We start from the raw sequence: 25,558 nt of genomic DNA on the forward strand, positions 1-25,558 counted from the left end.
CAAATGCAAACAAAAAACTGAAAATAGAATCAAGAATTTGCATTATTAAATTGCAAACAAAACATTACCTATGACTTCGTCAGATGCAAACAGCAAACCGAAGAAAAAAAATCATCTGAACTTGCATTATTGAATTGCAAGCCATAAACTACCTATGACGTCGCCAAATGCAAACAGCAAACTGGAAAAAAAAAAAAAAAAACATCATCATTAAAAAAACCAACCAAAAAATTGTTTATGGTACACGTTGCAAACAGCAAAAACATTAAACAAAGTGTTTGTAAAATGTAACTTAAGACATACCTTGCAAAGTGTAAACCAGAGAAATCGAATTTCAACACCAAACGCAATTCTTCAAACAACAAACGAAGTTAAACTAACCTGCAAACGGAAATTGCTAACAACAAACGATGAGAATGTTCTACATAGGGGAGACACAATGCGGATTTTGGCTAGAATTTTGGATTTTTGAGTTTTTTTAGGAGATAGGAGGGGATGTTTATTGTCCTCTTTAATTCTTTCACTAAGAAATCATCTTATAATATAAAAACATCCCTGTTTTTTTCCTTCTCTACAGTATTTCTTCATAAAAGAAAAAAAGAAAAAAAAAAAGAGAACATAGAAGAACGAAAGAGAGAGAGGTGTGAATGAGATACATATGGAGAGAGATGGAGGATTAAATATAGGGTGAGAGAAACGTAAGATTGGAGAGAGGGGATATATGAGATTTGTTTTCTTATGGGCTAAATACAATTTGCACCCTTAAACTATAGGGGTGGTAACACTTACCCCCTTAAAGTTACAAATGTAACACTTACCCCCCTTATTAATGAATTTAATGATAAAACTTTGACTTTGAATGATGTGGCATTTTTTCTTCCCAAATTGTCCTTCTAGCTATTATATTGATGCATATATAATAAAATATTTTCAATAATATTTCAAAAACTAAAATTTATAAAATATAATAATTATTAAAAAAATATTTTGATTTATGTTTAACTCCACATTTTAATTACTATAGACCCTAATATAAATAAAAATCTCAATATTTTAAAAAATATATAAAATACGTTAAACATTCGCAAGAAATAAATATTCAAGACTTAAATGGCCAATTTTTTTATAATAATTATTGATTTGAAAATTTATTTAAGTTACTTAAATATAAATTTTAATAAAATAATATTTAAATATTTAGACGTTTAAATTATAATTTCTTATTAACTTTTAAATACATTTTGTGATTCTCAAAGTAAAAAGTGAGATGATTATATTAGAGTCATATACGCATTAAAATAACTATATAAACTATAAAATTATAATTAAAATTCGAATAATTGTTTACTTTTTATTAGCTACAAATGAACACAAGGTAAAACAAAAATAAACTAAAATTCATTTTTTTTCATTCATAAATTTACAATATTGAAATAATAAAATTAAGTTTTGGCAAAGTTGCCGAATTTTTTATTATTACATATTCATTATTTATTTAATGGCTAGAAGGACAATTTGGGAAGAAAAAATGCCACATCATTCAAAGTCAAAGTTTTATCATTAAATTCATTAATGAGGGGGGTAAGTGTTACATTTGTAACTTTAAGGGGGTAAGTGTTACCACCCCTATAGTTTAAGGGTGCAAAGTGTATTTAGCCCTTTTCTTATTAATTGAGGGTGTTTATATGTCTATATATTAATTACTTTATTTTATTTATATTATTTTTTTAGTCAAGGGACCTATATTTATATTCATCTAGCAACTAGAATCACTACCTATATAAGTCCAAAACAAGGGGTGTCTAGCGAATTTCCCCTTTTAAATATGAGTTAAGGGTCATGGTGTTATACAAATATTATGGGGTCTTAAGATATAAGTCTCTGGTGACAAACATTATTAGAACTAAATGACAAGTCCAATTAAAATTTGTTTCACATCCTTTATTAAACATTTTTTTACATACCCCCCTAGCAATCAACTAAACTAGGGATAAACCCAAGCCCAAATCATCCTTTGACATACCCCCTGGAGAAGGGCAAATACTATACTACCCATATATGCAATTTTCGGCCAAACTGCATTCAACATTTCTGGTACTGTATTTATCATTTTCGCTGATTTATTTATTATTATTATTTTTTTATAAATAATAATAAACCTGTTTGTTAAATTTATATTATATTATATATATATATATATATATATATATATATATATATATATATATATATATATATATATATATATATATATATATATATATATATATATATATATATATATATATATATATATATATATATATATATATTTTTTTAATTTTTTAAAAATTAAAAAAAATTATTTTTTTCTAATTTTTTTAATTTTTTAATTTTTTTTTATTTTATTAATTTTCAAAATAATATGTTTGCATTACTGAAAATAACTACATGTAACTATAGTACCTATAGTAATTCGTAGTTATGTTCGTTTTTTTTCCCCATATTTTTAGTCGATCAATTGTATACACACACGAATACTGGCTTATACAAAAGAAATTCATAAACCCCAATAAAAATTTACAAATGTCAATATTTTTATTATACATCACCTCAGAACCAAAAAAAATAAAAAATTGAAAATACACAAATATATGCATATATAACTACATGTTACTATATATGTATAGTAATGTATACAGTTTGTCAAACACTGTTTCACATGTGACTTCAACCAAATTTTTGACACCTTCAAGGAGAGGATCAATGGCTTTCATAAGCTGCAATTGCAAAATCAAAACAAAAAAAATTACTTAGTTGCAAATCAACAAAATTTGAAGAAACATCAAAACACTCAAAAATCAACAAACACTAAGAGATCGAGAGATAGAGAGAGAGGTTATTGCTGGGAAATGATACAAATTTTAAATCAAACATACAGTGAATCCTCACCCCCCCTCGCCTCCTACCAAAACCCTAGGCGCCGCTACTAACCACCCACAGTTTCGCGCACCCACAAATGCAAAAAATTATAGAAATAAATCTGTAAACATAAAAATAAACAAAATTACCATCAAAATATAGATCTGGACGAGAGGAATCCAACGGTGGGTAGCCCGTCAAATTTCGACTGGTGGAACACAAAGAACACCTCCGGTAAGACCATCGTCGTCGAATGAAAAAAAATTACAGAAACAGATCTGCGCTCCAAATTGAATGAAATCACCACCAAAAGAAAGATCCTGACAAGAGGAATCCAACGGTAGTTAAACCATCGAATTCCGACCACCGGAGAGAGAGTTATGGCTCCGGGAAGCAATTTCACCGGTGGGAGGTTTGTGGAGGCGAGATTTTGAATCTGGGAGAAGAAGAGAGCCGAAATGTGAGTGTCTATGGTTTAAAACTGATTTTAAAAGGGTATTATAGGTACTTCATAGGGGCCCAGGGGGGTATGTCAAAATATTTTCGAAATTAGGGGGGTTTCCCTTAGAGTGTAATACACTTGGTAGTTAGTTCTATATAATTTGGGAATGAGGGGGGTCTACAAAATAATCCCTTATTAAATTCATTCCAAAAATGTCCCTCTACTCACAAATTCGAAAGTACAGCTAATTGTAAATATACTATGATGAACTATGGTAGTATTTAACATTTTTAAGTTAGCATTTAGCATTTTTTTCATTTTTACGTGGAACATTTTTTTTCGTATTTTTTTATTATATAAATTTTTTTTTTATTTTTCCTTCTTTTCTACATAAATTGAAAATAATTATGATTTAAAAAAAAAATTCGGTCGTAGACATCTACAGAAACTCGTAGGAACCGTAGTAATCCGTAGTCACCCACGGACATCTTGAAACCATAACTCCTCATTTGAACCCTAGCCGCCAGACACCATAGACACCCATAGACATTCATAGACATCTTTAGACATCCAAATCGAAAAATCTTAAATTTTTCCCACCAAACCTTAGATCTGATCTGCCGCCACCACCACCATCGCCACTACTCCCCCTCTCCCTCCACCCACACCCAGATCCACCTCACGACTCATCCATATTTGTTGCAAAAAAAAAAAAAAAAACGAGCATGTCATCCCCTGCTTAGCGTCACAGAGCCTCCAGATGCAACCCCTACACCAAGCACTGCCATAGCCATCGTCGCCACCATAGCCATCGCCGCCTACCATAACCGCCACCACCATAGTTGTCGCCACCTACCAGGCCATAACCACCGTCATAGTCTCCATACTATTCCACTATAATTGAAAAAAAGAGAGAGAGAGAGAGAGAGAGAGAGAGAGAGAGAGAGAGAGAGAGAGAGAGAGAGAGAGAGAGAGAGAGAGAGAGAGAGAGAGAGAGAGAGAGAGAGAGAGAGAGAGAGAGAGAGAGAGAGAGAGAGAGAGAGAGAGAGAGAGAGAGAGAGAGAGAGAGAGAGAGAGAGAGAGAGAGAGAGAGAGAGAGAGGAGTTGAACGGCATGAGAGAGAGAGGGGAAGAGAGAGAGAGAGAGAGAGAGAGAAATGAGAAGAAAAAGAGATACGTGACTTTTATTAGGTATTGTAAGAGTATTTTTGGGTTCAATAAAAATCAAAGGATGTGTATCAATTTTTATTTTGAAATAGGAATGTAGTTAAAATGTTTTATTTAAATTTGTCACTCATATTTAATTAAGTTCGGTTTGAGGGGTGTGAGGCATATTACCCCAAATATTAATTACTCTCTCTCTCTCTCTCTCTCTCTCTCTGAGCTAAATGCGAAAATTAATTCTTCATTTCTTTAAAAAAAATCTTTAATTTTATTTCCATAAGTATTTTATAGTAATTTTCAATTATTAATTTTCTTGAGATCATATGTGTTGGATTTTAATTGTTATTTTGTATGTTCTTGACAATATTGCATTTTTTTGTTTGCATTGTTTAAATTATTTTTACTTCAGCAAACAATAAAATAATAAAAATAATTGAACAACAAAATAAATTTGCAACATAAAATAGAAAATTGCAAATTGCAACTTATAACTGAAAATGAAATTGTAAGATTATTATATGATGTGCATCAACAATCTAAAAAAATGTAAGGTTTAAGTTTGCTGATGTGGTAATATATTTACAAGAAATTGAATATGCTTTATCAAACAGTAAAATAAACTTGAAACAGCAAAATGATTGTGAATCATTAAACGATAATTTTTTTGGCGTTCTAGAGGACCTTGTACATGTTAGCAACATGAACAAAAATGGATCATCCTTGTCTTTTTCTGGGCAAATACGAGTTGAAACGTTCTCGCGAGTATAAATATATATCGCACACAAGGACTGCCCAGTTTCGAAGTTTGACAATGGGACGTTCACATGGAAACAGCGGGAAAAGAATGTAACGAAAATCGCTCATTCTCTCACACCGTGAACTTTTTCCCCATTGACATTGATTTCGTGGGCGTCTGCATGCATTTAATATTCCATTTTACTTTCTTCAATGTTTTTGAACAGTGACTTGATCCTTTTTTTGGCAGTGGCTGTTGAATGTGAAACAAAAAGAGATAATGCTAATACGATACAAAACAACAAAAATAACAATTGCTAAGATTTACAACCACTAGTTATAAACTGCAAATTAAACTATAAACGAAAAATAATAAAGAACGAAGTATAAACCGTAAACAGTGAAGTATAAACTTTAAATTACGAGGTATAAAATACAAATACAAACAATTAATTATGAACTGTAATTAACCTACAAACAAATAAAATAACAAAAATCAACTGCTAAAGCAACTAATATCAAAGAAGAGATACCAAACAAGAAATTACAAGCAACAAACACACTTATGACAACAAACAGATAACACCAATCAGGAAATTACAAAAAAACAAGCACAATGGAAACAACAAACAAAGAAATGCCACAAAAATAATTGAGATAAATAAACAAATAGATTTACATAAGACAGATTCAAATGTGCAAGAATTCATTAATCATCTACAAATATGCAAGAGTTACTAAGCAAGCTAGTTTAATAAATATGTACTCTCTTATGTCTATTTGATAAAATGTAAACTACAACACAATAAACATCCAAAAGAAACCAAAAAATAAAAAACTTAAACGCAAACTGCAACTTTTATGTCTAATGCATTTACAATTTGATGAACAAATAAATTTTCTGTATTCACAAATGAAGAAAAAATAATAGTCTGCACACTACCCTACATCACAACATGTAAAAATGCAACAAAATAGCAAATAAAAGTCCAACGAACAACATCATCGACAATTCTAGCAACAATTAAATTGACAATCCCTAGCAAAAAATAGAAAATAGCAAACAAAAATTATAGCAATAATTTTCAGACTCTGGTCTTTCACCTATTTTCATTCTCGGGCTACCTAAACTACAATGTTCATTATTTCGCCTATTTTCATTCTTTAGACCACCTAAAAAACAGCAAACCACAATTTTGCACATTTCAAACTACCTAAACTTAATGAACTACCTAAAATACCCAAAATATGCAGATTTCATACAAATGACACTCAAACTAACAAAATTAAATCAATAAAAGTCACACGCAAACAAGAAATATAAAATGCAAATTGCAAACTTACAAAACCAGACTTATGACATAGACAAACCCGGAAAGTTATATCCGATTTCGGTGATTCGTAGTCGTCATCTAGGTTCGTTTCCAGCGAAAAATAATGATTTTCGAATGAGAACTGAAAAATTCGAATATGTATTTTTTAGCTAATGTATGAATTAGTGCTTACTTAGACTCATAGGTGTTTGAACCGTCATATTTTTTTGATGTTTGCCAGTGTATTCTCTGCGCATTTGTGCAAGCATCGGGAGGAGTGTAAACCTCAAACACCGAACAAAGTAAACACTAACAAATGCTCCAAAATAGCTAACAAAGTCTCCAAGATTGCAAACGAACAACAGACGAACAAATTAGCGGCAAACAACAAACGAAATTTAGGAGATTGCTAACGATCCGAAGGCCCTACTACGATACAATTTTTCGCTACGGTTTCCTTATTTCTGAAGTCGGTTTTGTGGATGGGTTGCTTTTGATATCTGCGAATAACTGCTATTCTTTTGGGATTTTAGGAATTTGAATGAAGGGCTGATTACGAATCTTCTGAAGTATATAGAGCAGGATTTTAATTTCCATATAACGTTAGGGGCATTTCAAACACAATAAAAATAATATATTTAATAAAAATAAAAAAATATTATTTGATCTTTTACACATAAAATCTACTATAGGAGGATTTATAGCAAATTGCCCCTAAAATTAATCATGGAGCTTTTGTTCCATGTTTATGATTACAATAATATATTATTTAGTATTTCATATCTTTGCGTTATCGTCTAGGTTCAGTATATATATTTATTAGCGTGTACAATACTGCCTCGGTTCCTAAATATGTGTTGTTTTTCACGTTGGCACAAATTTTAAGAAATCTCAATAAATATGTCTTGAGTTTAGGAAAATAGATATAAATAGACAAAAATACCATTGTTTACTTAATTGATGCAGAAAGAAAGATTATTAGAGAGATAATCTTTATACATAAAAGAAAGGGTTTACCCGAAACCCTAATTCCTTTTTAGTGAAATATTTGTAACCCTAGAGTTATTTTCGGTAAATAAATATAAATTAGTTTCTAACTTCTTGCGTCCGTTTTCTTTTTCCTGCTCCACTCCTCCCCACGTTTCTCGACAAGTTTATTTTATGGTTTTTCTTTCCTCGGCGGTTTTCCTTTGATTCCCACGTTGTTACAACTCTTCTATACAATGAAGAAAATCCACCAGTCTCTCCAATCCCAATTTGTCTTTTCGATTGTTGAGTGAATCAAATCAAAACTCCTGTCACAAAAGTCTCCTAAATGTTTTGTACAAATCGATGTATTTTTGTTGCGTTTGTGTGTAAGAATTGCACGTTGATACCCTGGGGCTCTTTCAATAATTCATAGCTATGAGGAAAGAAGCCCCGGTGCTTTTGTATTTTTCCGAATGAATCTGTAGTTCACATTAGTGTTTGTATATGTATTTGCATGTTTAGTGTGGTTTGGGTTAAATGTGGGTGAATTTTCCACTCCATTTGAGATGAATAATTGATGATTGGATGGTTCTATTTATTTTGTTGCTTCCGATCTTTTTCTTCGGGCTAAGCCTAAGAGTTAATGAAAGTTTTTGCGACATTGTGGGTACATTGTTTTCACATAGTGTATATAGTTCAAATAATATTCTTACTTTATTTCCTTCATACATTTGAATTCTGAACTTGGTTTTCTATTACAGATCAATCCTTATATACTTTCTTTGTATGCAGAACAAGATATTATATGTAGATTCTGGTGAAGATGGAAGAGCATACTTGATATTAACTTCTTATTTCGATCTAAAAGAAAATGAAGGTTATTTATTTATTGTATCATGAAAAATTCATAGTATTTATGGTGATATATTTGAATCCCATTTTCCATTTTGGGAACCAATGGGAATTTATGGTGTGTTTTTTTGGCTCTTTTTCAGGTCCATTGGAGGAGCTAGGATGCCAATGATTGTGTTATTGTAGTACGGTAAATTTACTTTTGATTGTCATTTTTTTACAAAATAGCTCGCTAAGTTCTTAGAGTTCGTTCTCATCTTCGTTTTTGTTTCGAAAAATCCCATGCCAAGCGTTCTGAAGCCTAAAATCATGCTTAACATTTTTTTTTATTTTCTGTTGAATTTTTTTATATACTTTGTTGCTGCTTGCAACAACAAATTTGTGTTTTTCTTTTCTGTCCCTTAGATCGGTTTTTAGAGAGGTCGTTTTATGTTTATATCTAACATGTTACTTTCATAAGTCTGAGTTCTTTATCGTCGTCGTGTTCGTTTGAAAAATATGACAATAAAAGCGTTTCAAAGGCAAAAAAATGTGTTTATCCACTTCTGCTCTCCTGCTTCGCTCCTTTTGCACGGCTAAGTTTCTCAGTCAAATATCTGAGTTTGTTTATTTTGATAGTGGTAGGAAAGTGTGTTGTTTCGGTTTGTGTTCCATTTATCAACCCTCTTTATTGCTTTTGCAAGAAACATGTATTTTGTCTGGGTTTCTTGGTTAAATTTTTTAATTTTTTTATTGCTCAAGTTGAACGAATGTTTGTTGTTTCTGTTTGTATTTCATTTTTTAAGGCGATTTTTCTTTTGCAATGAATCGGTATTTCACGTGAGTTTTTTTTGCTAAATAATATCTAAATTTCTTTATTTTGATGCTGGAATGCTTTTCTTTTCCTTTTTTTTTTTTCCTTTTTTTTTTTTTTTATAAGTTGTCTGAATGCTAAATTATTTCTGTTTGTGTTAAAAAAATAAGCTGTTTTTTACTTCACATGCTTACACTACAATTTGATTCGATTTTCTTTACACATTTTGTGTTGTTCTGTTTATTGCATACGGCAGAGTGGAAGAAATAAATGGACAGAAAGATTGGACTCAAAAATGGCAATTCAGTGGCTTTGCAATTTATATTAATATAAATTAAAATTATGCAATTATTTTAATTTATTATTTATATAATCATTGTTACTAATATATTCAATTTATTTATTGATTTTCTCTAAAAAATAATTTATTTTTTCCACGTAATAGCGGCGTTTTTTCCTTTTATATGTTTCTTCTTCCACGGTTTGCTTTTCTTTTTTTAGTCTTCCTATCAGTTTGTCTTTTCTTCTCATGCACTTTACATAGTAAGAATTCCTTCATAAATTCAGGTAATGACCGGAAGAATGCAAAACTCCAATTGCCTTTATCACAAGGGATTGGGATAGTTGCTTAGTTCTGGCTTCAAGATTTGTTGCAACTTTGATTAGGTATATTGTTTGAGTCTTGATATGTAGAATAGATCTTTGCTTCCGTACACATTATGAAGCATAACTGCTCTTATTGTTCTTCCTTTTCTTTTTGTCCGATTTCATTTGGTTCGGTTTAGTATTGAGAGGAAACAGTGAGGAGTCTCTTGACACTAGGCCAAAACACAACACTCGCGACGAAAAACTGCGACGAAAATTACGTTGTTGCGACGAAATTTGGGCCCTTGCGATGAAACATTTTCGTCGCAATAGTGTCAAAAAATCGTTGCTCTGTGTCTCGTCGCAAATACTGCGACGAATTTATTTTCCGTCGCTCACAATGCGACGCAATTGCAAAATCGTCGCAATGTTTAGATTAATTAATAAAATTAATTTTATTTTCTATTGCGACGATACGTAATATGTCCGTCGCAATTCTCTGCGACGTTTTTCTTATTAATCGTCGCAATTAATTGCGACTATATAGTAAAAAGCGTCGCATCACGTTGCGACGTTAAAGTACAAATCGTCGCATACAGGTGCGACTTTAAAGTTTATATCGTCGTACACAGTTGCGACGTTAAATTATATATCGTCGCAATAGATTGCGACATAAACTCATAATCGTCGCAAATGTCGTAGCTACATTAAAGTCAATTTGCGACGATTTTGGTTACATAAACAGTCGCATACATGTAGCTCTTGCGTCGAAATACATTTGGTCGCAAAAGTAATTTGTTTGCGACGATTTTAATTTTCGTCGCAACTGAAGCTGCTATTTTTTTCCCAGAAAATCAGATTTTTTTTTTCATTTTTCCTAATGAAAAATGAAATGTATATCAATTGCAATAAACTAAAATTAGCTAATACACCAAATATTAAACCACATTAAAATTTATGTCTTACATTAAAATTAAATATTAGAGAAATACACAAACATGAATTCAAAAGGTACATAAACACAAAACAAAGTCGTACATAAAAGAATTAAAGTCGCAAACAAACATGAATCCAAAAAATACATAAACAAGAATTTAATCTTTGTTTTATACTCCATCTTTCATAAGCTAATGAATTGGCCGTACTTTCATCACTTCCACCAAGTATATACTATTCATAAACCTTCTCCAATTCAGCCTGAACAAATTAAGTACACACGTTAAACAAAAATTTCGGCAGCATAACGACTAAAATATGAATATACCAAAAAAAACCCCATATCAATATACAATAACCAACCTGCCAAAAAATATATATACCATATATATCAACTACTAATTCAACTCATTGTGCACTTTACTTGCATATCAATATATCAATGTGCAATCAAGTATTAAATCGGTACTACGCCATAGATAACGTAAATTTTGTAATAAATCTCAACTAAACATTCAACAATAAAATCAAACATGGATAATTTACATTGTAAAAATTGAAAGTATTAAAAAATATTGTGCTTACAGAAATAGCAAGTTGATCGGGAGTAGCTGTCCTTGTAAACGGTTCTTCTATGTCATCTTCACTAGTGGATGACCCCATTTCTCGTAATGAATCAATGCCCATGAAGGCTTTCTTATATTTATCAACCACTCTTGAATGAGGTTACGAAAATCATCAGTTTCTTGGGTGGGTTCTTCATGCAGATCGTGTTGATCATGATGAAGACAAGCATGCAATAACTCACCCATGCTGTCACCGACATTAGCATCTATACGATCATACGTTACAACCTCAGGAATTTCTACCGCACTAGTTTCATTCATTTCCCCTCCAATGTATTTTTTTTTTCATTTTTTCAGACTCTAGATGCATTCTCCATCGGCCATTCCCATAAAATTTATCCCAACCCCGCCAAAGTAAATGCTTATGCACATATTCGCGATACCCAAATTTTCGACAATTACAATCTCTACATGGACACCTTATTTTATTATCAATGGCACACTTAGCAAAAGCAAAATCTAAAAATTCCACACAACCATTTTGAAATGCTTCCAATCGATGATCATCTAACAAAACCCAACTCCTATCTTTTGACATTCTTTACTTAACGAGTATTTGAAACTGATAAATAAAAAGAAAATAATCAACTCACCAATTTACAAAATTCTATATTAGGCTGATAACTTGGAAAAAATGATCATGCAATTTCTTAGATAACTAATAGAAAGGTCAAAATTCTTAGATAATTAATATTTTTGTCATATTAATAATATACATTTTTATAATAGATAAAAATGTAATTTTATTCCAAATAAATTATTATAGATTTATTAATAATATAATTTTTATATATTTACTATATAATCTACTGTTAAGTTCAAATAGCATGCGTGACTTTTCTTATTAAACAATTCGACCTAACTAAAACATATTTCCCAGAATAAAGAAATTAATATTGAAAAAAAATGTTCTTGGGTAACACATGGCTTTCTTAAATTAACCTTAAAGCTTTTTCATATTTCTCTTCACCGTTTTTTTTTTCCAAAACAGAGCACAAAATCACGAAAAACAGAGCAGACAATATGAAGGAAAAAAACGAAAAAAATGAATATGTGCGGACTTCATCAATGAAAACCCAAATCACACAACAACAAACCCAAATCACTAAATTATATTCACCAATAATTAATAAGAATAAAAACTGAGAAAAATAGAGAGATGTGGAGAAAGTAACTCACGTTAGAATAAATATATGTGGGCGGCGGAATACAGTCTGCTGAATCTCGACGGCGGAGTGTGACAACGAAGAGACACCGTCGGAGTGGGCTAGGGTTCGAGTTGCTGAGATTCGATAGCAGAGTGGCAGGCGGAGTGTGATGCCGTCGGAGTGGGCTGCAATTGAAGCTCGACGGCGGAGAGGGAGGCAGAGTGTTACGCCACCGGAGTCGGCTGCGTGGCAGGGCCCGTTGAAGCACGACAAAGGAATGGGTAGCGGACGCCGGGGAGAGGCGACGAAGAGATGCCGTCGCCGTCGGATTTGTGAAATTATGAAGGGGTCGCCGCTGTCGAATTTGTGAAATTGTGAAGGGGATAAAATTGAGACTGATATACGGGAAAAAGAAACGATTTGGAGATGAAAGGCACTTTAGGGTTGAAAATTAAAAACCCCTGCCACGTAAACCACCACACCGTCGCATTAAATTAAAAAAAAATAAAAAATCTTGCGACTTTGTTCTTATTCGTCGCACAAAGAGGCGGACTTTTTTCATAAATTTGATTTTTGCACACAATAAAAGCGCGAAATTGTATTTTGTCCAAATTTCATTGCGACGTTTATGTAATATTCGTCGCCAAGGAGTTTTAAATTTATATAAAATTTTAATTTTCTGATGCGACGTTTTAACTTTCGACGCAAACTTTGTGATTTTAAAAATTTTGCGACGTTTCTGTACGAATCCTCGCACCTGTGTAGTTACGAAAATAAAATTTTAATTTGTATCATGCGACGTTTTTCTAGTTTCGTCGCAATATTATTTTTTATTGATCTAATTTTTTGATTTTATTATGCGACGATTTTATTTTTGACGCATAGGTTCCTGAATTAAGAACATATGCAACGATCCTGTCACAATCGTCGCAATCGTGTAATTATTAAATTAAAATTTTCATACTTTTTGTGCGACGATTATCCGATTACGTCGCAATTGTGTCTGTAAATAATTTTATGGTGCACCTTGCGACGTTTTGTTATTATTCGTCGCATTTTTTTAATTTTACAAATTTTGAAATATTATTTATTACGTCGTTTTGTTAGTTATCGTTGCAAATAATTTATGTAATATTTTTTTTGTTAGCAGTTGCGACGATATTCTGGTTTCGTCGTTTGCGTGCGACGATTACGTAGAATCGTCGCACATGTTTTTAGTTAAATTGCACATTTAACCGATTGCGACGTTTCTGGTGAAATATCGTCGCAATTGGGAGACGAAATGGTAATCGTCGCAATAAATTTCGTCGCCAGAGTGCAATTATGGCCTAGTGTGAGGATGTTTTAAAAAGACTATTGCAATTGGATTTCATGGCACAAGGCAGGTGAGAAGAAAAATGGCAATTCAGTGGAATCCACAAAAGTTACTAAATGAACGAAGTTGCTGCTTTTGTGGCTGTTTGTCGAGGCAAGTCAATCTTGATTTATTTTTAGAATAATTGTTGGTTTATTCTATGCATGCATTAGGAAATTTTACCAGTGCATTCATCTTTGTTGGCAATTCATTGTTTAATATCAATTGGTTTTAATATCAATTGGTGCATGAGTTTTCATCCTCCCTAAAATCTAATGCTGTAAAAGTTATTGGCTTATATCTTAATTTGTGCATCTCCAGGTTCACTTTCCTTCTTTCTATAGGATATCACATCATTTAGATGATGAAAGGAAGAACAAAAATGACACTAAAGTGACGATGTGATTTTCCTGTAATGTTAGAAATATGTGCATAGAAGAAAACATCACAATATATATCACATATCATTGAAAAATCTTTTTTTTTTTTACTAAAAATTACATTAAAAATATCTAGATAGAAGTTCGCTTAATCCATATATCACATATCTTCTCCAATATATCTCACAAATTGTTTGTATAGGTAACTTATCACTCACACACTATTCAAACCATGACTATATATTATTCTTCTCATCATGTGGTGAATTAACTATAGTTTATACCAATTTTAAAGCGACATAATACTTTTAAAAACTATTTTAACTTTATATTTTACGCATATACTTGAGTGTCGTGTTTACATTTTTATGCATAATGCTTGGTGTACCTATATTAATTTTCCCTTTGTTTTAGTATTCGGCCGTGCAACGCACGGGGTAAAATACTAGTAAGGATATAATAGAAAAATACGTAATTAATGCAGTTGGAATTGTAAAGTAACAGATAATAAAAAAAATCTTAAAAGAGACGTAGAGTATATGAAAACTCTCATTTCTAACAAATGTTTTGCAAATGAATTGGCAGATAAATAATCACTAGTTCTTCAGATTGCTATTACAATTTGTATTAAAGAATTAAAGAATAAAGAATTCCTACATAATTATAAATAAGTAAATAAATAATCGATAATGTGGTAAAGCTCTTCAGAATCTGGAGCGCTTGCATTCGGCAGGAATTCCTTGAGGGAACCTTTTAGAATCAGAGCAGTAATTGTAGATTATATATTTCTGTTGAACCCATCTCAGTCTATTTCTTCCATTTGCATCTAGTCCCTGTGTTCTCCAATTATTATTATTAGCCCCCTCCGCCTTCATATTAGAATCCGACCCTGACCCGCATTGCGACCCGGCAACGCATCCGTTAATGTTGAAATTCCTGTAAGTCGCCACAAACGGAGCCTTAGTCCAATCAGTTTTGACCCGACCGCCTTGTGTTGCCCAATCATCTGCATTCCACAAGCTGCAGTACACTCTCATTGGTTGACTCGTCGGAAACGGAGTCCCGGTTATCGCTTCTTCATTGTTCAACACTCTTATCGGAATATTGTCCACCAAGAATCTATTGTAAAATCAAGGAAAAAAAGTTAATAAATATTATTCTAATTTGGATTATCCAAAATTTTTAATTTCGAGAGTAATAGTAAAATACATACATGATGCGCTGAGGATTCCAGAGGATGGAGTAAGTGTGGTAAGCAGAAGAAGGATCGAACCAAAGACGAAACTGTTGTTCTTTATCGCCTTTGCCTTTAGCATACACATTTGTGTGCACTGTGTACGGCTCTCCGGTTGCATTTCCAAGAAACTCGAAGTCGATTTCGTCGTGCCCTGCTCCTTGTGACGACAACTGCAAGTTAATTCAACAGTAATTAGCAAATAGATATAAATATTTATTACTGATTAAGATTAATTATGAGAGAATTGGGGAAAAAAAAATGGAACGTACGAAGAATGTGGTGACGGTGCCAGCAGAATTGCCAGGGACAAGCTTGAGCTGAATATCGAATCTACCGAATAAGTATTCGTTCTTTGATTGAAAACCGGAGCCGGAGTAATTGTCGAGGGATAAAGACAATGCTCGGCCACCTTCTAGAATCTTGCCGCGACCGTCGCCCCAAGTGATCTCCGCATCGCGGTAGAAATCGGCCGAAGCAGAGTAGGAAATGCAGAGCAAAATCAGCAATAGTGGTACTAATTTTGCCATATTTAATCTGTAGTTTGTTTTGATTGAATAGAGAAATAAAATGAAGGTAGGTAGTGAATATTGGAGTTGTGTTATGGTGTAATGAATGAGAAAATGGAATTGAGAATTGAAGTATATATATAGATGGTTTATTTTGGACGGTGGGAAAGCATAGCAGGCATAGACAGCTGTATCCGTGTGGTGTGGGGAGAGTAAATTAAATTAAATTAAATTAAATGAGCTGGATTGAATCATAAATGAAGTTTAGGTTATGGGGTTTTAACTTTTAAGCGCGTAAAAAGTGATTCTCGAAACTTCCCTGGTTGAGCCTATTTGGTAACTGTAGTTGTTGATTGAACGACAAAAAGGAGCAATTTTTGACACGTTTCGTGAAGCTTCCTTTTTCTTTTCTTTTTTTAATACTTTTCTTTTTTCCTTTATTTTTTGGTAAATTGCACAAATGCAAATTTGGCTTTCGTGCAATAGCCCATAAAGTATACGAGAGTTGTAAAGCGCACTCGACAAGCCCCGTATGAGTGTTAACAAGATTGAGGGATTGAACTCGAGCCAAAATTTTATAAATAATTATTATTTTTCATGTATATAAATTCAACACCTGAACAAAAAATATAATCCTACCGACTCCTAACTGAAAAAAATGACGTATATAATGTATCTGTATGGCGCTTTTTTTTTTTCTTACAGAAACCAATTTATTTGGTTCATGTTCACTTTTAGCCAAAATTTGAGTAGAACCGAACCATGCACAACTCTAGGGATGGTAATGGAGCAGAAAGTGGAAACAATGTAATACTCTAGCCATAGGCCCATAACCTTTTAATGTAACATGAACTCGAGTCATTTAAAAATTTAATTGAAATACGTAAACAATTACCGCCAATATTCGGAAACTCATTATTGTTTTCAATATATTTCAATTACTATTTTAGGATATATATCAAAGAACAAGTTTATTCTTAATGAGAAATTTGATCATTAATGTATAAATCTTCTTCAGAAAACATTAGTATTTGAATAAATTCGACGTGATGAAAAAAAAAGGTATATATTTCTTATTGTTTTCAACTAAAATAATAACATAAGAATGATAAGATAAATGAGGGAAAACCTTAAAAATAGTATAACTAAAATGAAAAATACTCTTTCCCTTTACTAATTATATCAATATCCATTCTTAATTTACAATGTTTACATCGACTTCTTTCAGTTAGGATTTTGGTGATGTAAGGAAAAATAAAATAGGACAAATTATGGTCACCCCCTAAGATAAGATCAAATTACGAAAAAACTTCTATATTTGAGTAATTACAATCAATCCTCAAATAATTACAGTAGTTTACTTTGATTTTTTTAAAATTTTATGGACAAATGATGCCCTTTACAATATGCAAAACGTAGAAACTAAAGATTTTTTGTAAAGAAGTAAATTATATAAATTGTTATATCTTTTTATTACTATAAAAGAGCCAAATAATATTTTAAAATAAACATCCCCATTCTAATAAAAAGGTTCAAAAAACTGTTTGAAATAGATCGAGTGCCTCGATTTTGAAATAGATCGAGTCCCTCTATCCAGGCAGTAGTAGTGTGATACTACGGTCGATGATGAAGTCGAGCTCCAACCTATTAGCTTGAGTTTATGACGAGCCGAACTTGATCTCGTTTTTTATTGTCCAAAAGCCAACGAGTCGGCTCGTGAAATTTTATTTATATAAATTTTAATACAACATATAATAAGAAGGGGTTTTTGTGCATAAGTACCTAACCAACTATCTTTATGGTTTATGGACTATATCTCTTTCACCAATAAACCTATCGCTTTAATATTTATTACAAATAAAGGAAAATTTTATGTATATGACAAAATTACCTCAACCCTTTACACCCAATTCTTAACTGTAACCCCAATTTAATCAATTTTGACCACAAAAAAATAAATTTTTAACTTTTTTTTTTCAAAAGTTATTTTTTTGCCGTCGGTTTCCGGCGTTGACTATTTTTTTTTTTACCCTCGCCGCTAAACGTTGACCGTAATTGTGCTGTCATTAACGGTAATTATATTGTCACTGACAGTAAATTAACGTAATTATACTGTCACTGACAGTACATTAACGTAATTGTACTGCCGTTGATAATACATTTATATAATTGTACTGCCGTTGACAGTACAATTAGAGTCAATGACAATATTTATTATTATTATTTTTTTTAAATTTGTTTGATTTGTTGACAAGTCAACGTAATCATACTACTGTACAGTAAAATAACTGTAAATACAATAATATTACTGTCAACCACATCAATATTATTATTTTTTTGGGTTTTTTTTGTTTTGTTTGAGTTATTCATGGAGTAGCGTAATAATATTACTGTCTATTATTGTAATATTAGTGTAAACGCAATAATATTATTGTGGTTGACGGTAATATTACTGTTGTATAGTAATATTACTGTCACTCACAGTAATATTAATTCTTTTGGTTTTTTATTATGTTTACCTTTGTTGAACGGTCAACATATTAATATTACTCTATTACACAATAATAATGAGTTTTGTTGTGTTAATATTACTGGGCTAGAGATTAATATAACAATATTACTGTGTTAAACTGTAGTATAGTTAATTTTATTGCGTTTAACAGTAATATAGTTAATATTACTATCAATCACAACAGTATTGTTGTTTAAAAAGAAAAAAAGAAAAAAGAAATCGAAAAAGTCAACGCCGGAAACCGGTGGCGGAAAAATCAGGAATAAAAAAAAAGTCAACGACGGTTGACTGCGTCAACGGCGGTGACGGACGAAATTGTCCATAAAAATGTGTTTTGAGTCAAAATTGAATAATTTGTGAAATTTGGAGTCAAATTGAGGTTAGATTAAATTAAATGATGAAATTGGAGCATATTAAAATGACGAGGGGCTATTTTAGTCTTTTACAAACCTCTGGACCATGTATAGACTTTTTTTATAAAATAGTTTATTGTCTAGACCTCTTTATGAATAAATACCCATTCATGAACTTATTTGTAAAGTGTTCTAATAAGAATACTATTAATAATACTTCAATTCGAAATTAAAATTGTTCATATATTTCAAAATAAAGCTTGACGTGATTAATAGAACTTTGGACTTTTTTCTTGGACTTAATTACACTTATTGGTTATTTAATTATAAATATATATATAATAAAGTATTAATAATATTTAAAGCTGAAGAATGAAACTTTGTTTAATGGGATTTCAGAAGCACGTGAGTTGGACCAGTTGGTTGAAGCTCAAGCTCGTAGAAATTCAATCCGTTTACACATTGTAAGGAATTTTTTATTTTATTTTATACCTTTTGTGGTCAATAATTAAATTAAATGAAATATTTAAATAAATTTTAAACAATATCTCTATATATATATATATTTTTGATATAAGTTTAACAACACTATCGTTTTACAATAATTTATTAAAATATAAAAAATAAAAAATAACAGAACCCGATTGAATTGGTATTTGGTAATATCCATTATTGCAATTTGGGCTGGTAATATGGTAATATCCACGTAACCTTTATTTCGGGACCAGCGCGCCAAAATGGCTCTGGAGAGTGCTAAAATAAAAGAAATTTGAAAATCTTTTGGCGATCCGCACCTCACCCTATCGACCAATCAAAATCCACCTTTACTTCCTATATAAACCCCCACGTATCATTCATCATCACCCAAACACACTCAAAATTCGATTCGCTCTCTGTCTCTCTAGGGTTTCTTCAATTTTGAATCGCACAGCCGAAAAATGAGCTCCCCTGCAGCAGCGGCGTCGACGAAAGGCGGCAGAGGCAAGCCAAAATCCTCGAAATCCGTCTCTCGTTCGTCGAAAGCCGGCCTTCAATTTCCCGTCGGCAGAATCGCACGTTTTCTCAAGGCCGGTAAATACGCCGAGCGTGTCGGCGCCGGCGCTCCGGTTTATCTCTCCGCCGTTCTAGAGTACCTCGCCGCCGAGGTAGTAACCCGTCATTTTTCTTATAATTTCTCTCTCCTCTCTCCAATTTTCGTTTTCATCTGATTTTATATACGAAGAGTAAATTTTAGTTGTTGTTGTTGTCATTTTTTTTTAAAAATTAATTTGATTTCTCTGGATCTGAATTTGTTTGGTGGTTGGGTTGATTTTGGATTTAATTTAATTTTAATTTAATTTGATTTTAAATATTGGGGGTTAGGTTTTGGAGCTTGCTGGGAATGCAGCACGTGACAACAAGAAGAACAGAATTGTGCCGAGGCACATACAGTTAGCTGTGAGGAACGATGAGGAATTGAGCAAGCTGTTGGGGCACGTGACAATTGCAAATGGCGGCGTGTTGCCGAATATTCACCAGAATTTGTTGCCCAAGAAAGCTGGTGGAAGGGACAAAGAGATTGGTTCTGCATCTCAGGAATTTTAGGGTTTTGATTTTCGAACTTATGTTTGTTGGCAAGGGTTTGGAGTTTAGAACCCTAATTTTGTTGGTTTTCGTCGGGATTATGTACAGTAGTGTTAATGACAATCGGGGGTATCCTTCTTCGTTTATGGTAATGCCTAATTTCGTTTCGTTTTTTATGCTTTAGTTTGATGTCGTCGATGCATTCGTGACTGAAAAAAAGCTATGAAAAGCTCTTCTGGTTTGTGCTTATTGAGCAATATTCGTATCTTTAAACATGTTTGTCGATTTTAATTCGATTGAGACTGCTCTTCTGAGAAATTCTGCAGGTGATGAGGTTTTGCTTTACATAATTTCAAACAAGATATTTAAAGTTTGTTGATTGATATTCAAAAAATATAGAATAAAATTATAAAAATTGAGATTCATCTTGTGCTCTTAGTTTTGATATGGACATTTGAGATTAGTTATATGCATTCGAGAAAAAGTTTGATAAGGTGAAGGTCGAACACGAACTCATGAAATAAGTCGAGCTCGATTACATACCTACTCTAGTGTAAACAAGCGAAGCTTTATTGTTGGTTTGTGAATTGCTACAAATAAATTTAAACAACTTTTAAGGAGATTTTTTTTTTAAATTACCTTAAAACTCTCAAGTTTGAACCACTGTAAGGGTCCATTTGGATGGAGGGATTTGATTTGGGGAATGGATTTGAAATGACTCCAATTTTGGAGTCATTTGAAATCCATCACTATTGCTCCAAAATCAACTAAAAAGGAGGGGTGGGGATTTGAAATCCATCTCCAAATCCCTCAATCCAAACAAGTCCGAGGGATTTGTTATTATGGATTTGAAATCCCTCCCCCAAATCCCTCCATCCAAATGCACCCTAAGAGTAAGATGAATCAATCAAAACCAAAATAATTCGAAAGTATGGCGTTCATCTATATTGCACCAAATCTGCGTTTAAATTAGCATCAAATATCATATTTCTTGATCTATATTTATTAATTTCTTAATGATGGGATTTTATAGTTATGGATCTAGTTCCTTGGTGAACCTGCATCTGCAATCATGACACCATTGAAGAGCTTGCACAACTCATCTATAAAAAAACCAAATGCCGAAACTGTAACTACAAATTATGGAAGGGACCAAATATAGAGAAGATATAAAATTGCATAAATAAAAGTGATGCCACCTCTGCAGCAAGGTACTCAAGAAAGTCGGATAGGTAAACATGGGCACCGGCATTGAGACGCGCGTCGTATCTTCCTTTCTTGAGGAATCGGAAGACTGCGATTGGCGAATTTGAGGCGAGCCCTTTTAGAACGAGAAATGTGTTTCGAGAATTTGGACGCTCCTTCAGTGCTGGAGCTCATCTTTGATTCGCAATTTAGGAATTAAAAAAAAGAAAAAGAAAAAGTAAAATGTGAGGGCGTTGATTTGCGGCGAGATGAAACGGCTGATTATGAGAATATGGTTTATATAGAAAGTATTAGAGTGGAGCGGTGAATTCTGATTGGTCGATGGCACGTGGTAGACTGCCAGCAAGGCCATTTAATTAGCGAAAATGGCTGCCACTTGTACTTTAGCTTTAATCTACTGATTAAGATATGTTGTGAAGAGTCTTGGTTTGTTTTTTTTTTGTTTTTTTTTGGCGAAATATTTCTTCAGATTTACGAGTAAGAGCAATACATACTCGGAATTTATAACCTCGTATTCGATTTTGTAAGAACACAAAGGCCGTTCTTGTTAGTACTAAACGAACATGGGAAGTGAATTTGAGATCATAATCATCATCTTCTTACTCTAATAATCGAACATTCATTTGCTGGCAGGATATGTCACGGGTCGTGACGTTTTGAATTTTCTTCAGCCTTTTGCGCAATTATAATTTTATTACGTAACTAGGAAACCAAGTCTGGTTAAGATGGTGAAAGTCTGTTCTTTTTTAGAGTCTTTTGCAGAAAGATTTTTACATAGTTCAGTTGAAGTTATACATGACTCGTTACTTGGCCGTTTTCATGGCAGCTTGCCGTAGTTAAAAATTCCGGGGAAGATAGTTTCCCGTGATTTTTACTCGGCAATGTTGAGTTACTACTATTTCCGTATGAAAGAATTTCAAGAACCCGAGACGGAAAATGGACAAAAGCGATTGGCTAAGGTTTAAGTGAATTAAAGAATTTTAAGAAAACTTATTCGAATACGTGTGAGTTTCTTTTTTCACGGCAACTTCGGAGAAATTCTAACGGGCATTCCTTGAGAAGGGAATGGAAGGGGATCTACTGTGATTGATTCATCGGGAGATTCTAACGACCAATCGTATCCGGTCACGACATAGTGTACAAATACGAGTATATTTAGCTTAGCCAGTTGGTACCCTGCACACAGTCTCGGCCCTCCCCCAAACGGCACGTAAGCGTACGGCTGAATTGGATCTTCAAATCTACTCGGATTGAAATTCAAAGGATCTTTAAAGTACATTGGATCGTAATGTGTTCCGTATGCTGTCCACAGCACCTGCACGAAAGAAAAAAATTTAAAAAAACGAGCACTTGTTTCTGTTTTTTTTTTTTTTTAAATAATATTTATTTACCTTCCATCCTTTTGGAATAGTGTATCCGTCGAATTCGATATCTTGGATCGCTTTTCTGAAAGAACCGAAAATTGGAGGGAAAATCCTCATGCTCTCCCGAGCGACTTGCCATGTATACTTCATCCTTTTCGTATCTTCGTAAGTGAGAATTTCTCTCGGTCCTCTTGCGCTCGTTATTTCCTTGTGTTCTAATATCGAAAAAAACAAACGAGACAGTAAATTTCACCACTCCGTATCCAATGCCGATACGTATGAACATATATATATATATATAGACGAGCTTACCTTTTTCAAGTACAGAATAGCAGTTTGGATTATGAGCCAGCATCCTGAATGTCATGGCAATGGCGAAAGAGGTCGTATCATGAGCCGCAAAAACGAGCAAGACGACGTTATCCACAACCTCCGCCTCGCTGACGTCACCACGAATAAGCGCTTCAACGAGCCTCGTAAGTAGGATTCCCTTTTCTTCTTCTTCTTCTTCTTCGTCTCTGCTTTCTTGCTTCACTTGTTCCGTCAATTCATTTCTCTTCTGCCGGATAATATCGACCAGCATTTTCTCTATCTCATTTCTAGCACCCTTCGCCCGGGAAAATTTCGACCCCGGAAAGTCAACAGGGGCGGCAAATACACCTTCCAGCACTCTCTCGAACATCTCCATCAATCCAGGTTTCGCCTCGATCCCGAGCAAACACTCCAGGACGATCGTAAACGTCAGAACCTTCGTTAGATTATAAAGTCTAATCGTTTTTTTCGCACCGCCGTTCCAATATTTTTCCAGGTGTATTTTAACCGTGCCGCATATTCTTGGGACGAGGCTTTCGAGGCCCGTAGAGCCGAGGCTTGTGGCTACGATCGCGCGAAGGCAACGGTGTGATTCGCCTCGCTTTTCCATGATCGAGTTTAAGCCCATTAATCGAACTGACGAAGAAGGCCACGAGCTCACGACTAGCTTGAATTCGTTCGACAAGAAGAATTTATTCGCTTCGGCTCCGTTCACCACCACGGTCGGGTACCCCATCAGCCTCGTTTTGAACGTTTTGCCGTGTTTTTTAATCCGGGCTTGGATGAAATCTTCGTATAACCTGTTCTTCTTTTGGGCTTTGCAGAAGTCTATTGTTTCGCCGATCCACGGCAATCCCATTTGTCCAGGTGGCAGCCTCTTATTGGTTCTGCTCTTACTACTCTTACAATGCAACAAGAAAAGAATTGAGGTAATAGCGAAAAGAAGTAATGAAAACGACAGAGAAACAAGAAAGTTCGCGTCAAGAGCCATTATCGGTAAATGACACGAAAAACGATAAAAAAACTGATAATACAATATGTTTAGTATATGGTATGTGTATATATTGAGGCAATGTAGCAAGTAGATTGATTAACAATCATGTCGACGGATTATGGGATCGTTTCGTATATTTTTATGGAATCTCGGAAAGATTATCTATTCGAAATGTCGGTTTTGATAAACGGATAGTTTAATCGTATGCATCCGTTGGCATGTGCTGCAATCTTAGCCTTGCTGCATTAATGTGTGTTATGGCACAATGAGTAGTTCCAGAATAAAATTAAAAAAATGATCAGTTGCCAGATTTTGAACTGTCACACATTAGTCAAATGAGATTTTGAAATTGTTAATGAAGAGGGTATCCCTAGATATCTGCTTTGTCCAGTACTTAATTTTGAGCTGCAATAACTTATTTTGTGAAAGTCAAATGCTGGTGTGGAAATTAGATCCATATTTTATTAGGAAACACATATTTCATAATATTTTTCATCAACTAATGTTTATGATTTTGTAGTAGTGCTATCATAGAACCGCTTCTTTCAAAAGTGGTAAGAAAGAAAGGGAAATTAGTTGAAAGCCGCTAAAAAATATTCTCTATAGCCTTAAGGATCAACGGATTTTGTCTTTTTGCTAACAGTCCTTGTGCCCTATCTCGGTCTGGATCTGACTTTATATCTGAAGACGCTATAACGGAATTCCTTATACTTTGTTTTATTTTGTTAATGTTAATTTTTATTTTTAAAGGACCTAATGATATATACCTGCAATGTTCAAGTATAATTTTGGATGCACACGATTTTCGTTTTATTTTTATTTTGTAAGGATTTTTTTTATATTATGATGATGTGATCTTATTATTATTAATATTTTTTTATGTGATTATGATATATATAAATGATGGGGATAAAATTATGTTTAAATATAATGTTAATATATATTTTGAGTATTTATAAATAATATCTAAAATTATATTACATTAAATTTAAAAAGCTGATTTATTTAAGATTTATCGCCGATTAATCACCGTCCACCGATTAATCGTGAGGCGATGCCTAACCGACTCGGGTCCGATTCCCGCCTGAAAACCTTGATTTTTTAAGCAATAATTTAGTTAAAATAGACTGAAGAAAAAATTAAACAAGAATAGATGCATCCCGTAACATATACACAACTTACGCAGACTTATTTACATAGTTTAGTTTACATTGATGAGCAAAAAATTAGAAAAAAAAACATGTATTTCATGTAATTTTACTATGACGTTTGGGTTAATTAGACGACTTAGAAATTTTATTTGCATAACTTAGT

The 25,558-nt window shown here is 33.1% G+C and overlaps 3 protein-coding genes and 2 long non-coding RNA genes across 5 annotated transcripts; 1 reads left to right on the forward strand and 4 right to left on the reverse strand.

Annotated features, from left to right (window-relative positions):
- Positions 1–10,662: 10,662 nt before the first annotated feature.
- LOC148768811 (uncharacterized) lies at positions 10,663–12,486 on the reverse strand. The gene is made up of 2 exons (XR_016033265.1): positions 11,275–12,486; positions 10,663–10,950 (listed from the first exon to the last, which is right to left on the reverse strand). It is a non-coding gene; the product is annotated as an uncharacterized LOC148768811 (long non-coding RNA).
- A 2,263-nt stretch (positions 12,487–14,749) lies between these two features.
- LOC105964448 (xyloglucan endotransglucosylase/hydrolase protein 22) lies at positions 14,750–16,052 on the reverse strand. The gene is made up of 3 exons (XM_012988953.2): positions 15,704–16,052; positions 15,411–15,604; positions 14,750–15,316 (listed from the first exon to the last, which is right to left on the reverse strand). Exons 1-3 carry the CDS (start codon positions 15,959–15,961, stop codon positions 14,902–14,904), a joined length of 867 nt encoding a protein of 288 aa, XP_012844407.2. The 5' UTR covers positions 15,962–16,052; the 3' UTR covers positions 14,750–14,901.
- Positions 16,053–19,655: 3,603 nt separating this feature from the next.
- LOC105964447 (histone H2AX) lies at positions 19,656–20,617 on the forward strand. Its single transcript, XM_012988952.2, has 2 exons — positions 19,656–19,950; positions 20,168–20,617. The coding sequence occupies exons 1-2, from the start codon at positions 19,744–19,746 to the stop codon at positions 20,387–20,389; spliced, it is 429 nt and encodes a 142-aa protein (XP_012844406.2). The 5' UTR covers positions 19,656–19,743; the 3' UTR covers positions 20,390–20,617.
- Positions 20,618–21,269: 652 nt separating this feature from the next.
- Positions 21,270–21,812, reverse strand: LOC148768812 (uncharacterized). Its single transcript, XR_016033266.1, has 2 exons — positions 21,568–21,812; positions 21,270–21,471 (listed from the first exon to the last, which is right to left on the reverse strand). It is a non-coding gene; the product is annotated as an uncharacterized LOC148768812 (long non-coding RNA).
- Positions 21,813–22,294: 482 nt separating this feature from the next.
- On the reverse strand, positions 22,295–24,298 carry CYP718 (cytochrome P450, family 718). The gene is made up of 3 exons (XM_012988969.2): positions 23,251–24,298; positions 22,966–23,153; positions 22,295–22,889 (listed from the first exon to the last, which is right to left on the reverse strand). Exons 1-3 carry the CDS (start codon positions 24,239–24,241, stop codon positions 22,593–22,595), a joined length of 1,476 nt encoding a protein of 491 aa, XP_012844423.2. The 5' UTR covers positions 24,242–24,298; the 3' UTR covers positions 22,295–22,592.
- Between the last annotated feature and the right edge of the window lie 1,260 nt (positions 24,299–25,558).

The sequence above is a fragment of the Erythranthe guttata genome, chromosome 8 (assembly GCF_056151865.1).
Source record: "Erythranthe guttata isolate IM_541 chromosome 8, IM_541, whole genome shotgun sequence".
NCBI classification, from domain to species: domain Eukaryota; kingdom Viridiplantae; phylum Streptophyta; class Magnoliopsida; order Lamiales; family Phrymaceae; genus Erythranthe; species Erythranthe guttata.

Coding starts and splice junctions, on each gene's coding strand:
- LOC105964448 (XM_012988953.2), bottom strand. CDS start 15,961: ATGGCAAAATTAGTACCACTATTGCTGATTTTGCTCTGCATTTCCTAC. Junction 15,605..15,703: donor GCACCGTCACCACATTCTTC/GTACGTTCCATT, acceptor ATTAACTTGCAG/TTGTCGTCACAAGGAGCAGG. Junction 15,317..15,410: donor TGGAATCCTCAGCGCATCAT/GTATGTATTTTA, acceptor ATTTTACAATAG/ATTCTTGGTGGACAATATTC.
- LOC105964447 (XM_012988952.2), top strand. CDS start 19,744: ATGAGCTCCCCTGCAGCAGCGGCGTCGACGAAAGGCGGCAGAGGCAAG. Junction 19,951..20,167: donor TAGAGTACCTCGCCGCCGAG/GTAGTAACCCGT, acceptor ATTGGGGGTTAG/GTTTTGGAGCTTGCTGGGAA.
- CYP718 (XM_012988969.2), bottom strand. CDS start 24,241: ATGGCTCTTGACGCGAACTTTCTTGTTTCTCTGTCGTTTTCATTACTT. Junction 23,154..23,250: donor CTATTCTGTACTTGAAAAAG/GTAAGCTCGTCT, acceptor TTTCGATATTAG/AACACAAGGAAATAACGAGC. Junction 22,890..22,965: donor CTATTCCAAAAGGATGGAAG/GTAAATAAATAT, acceptor TCTTTCGTGCAG/GTGCTGTGGACAGCATACGG.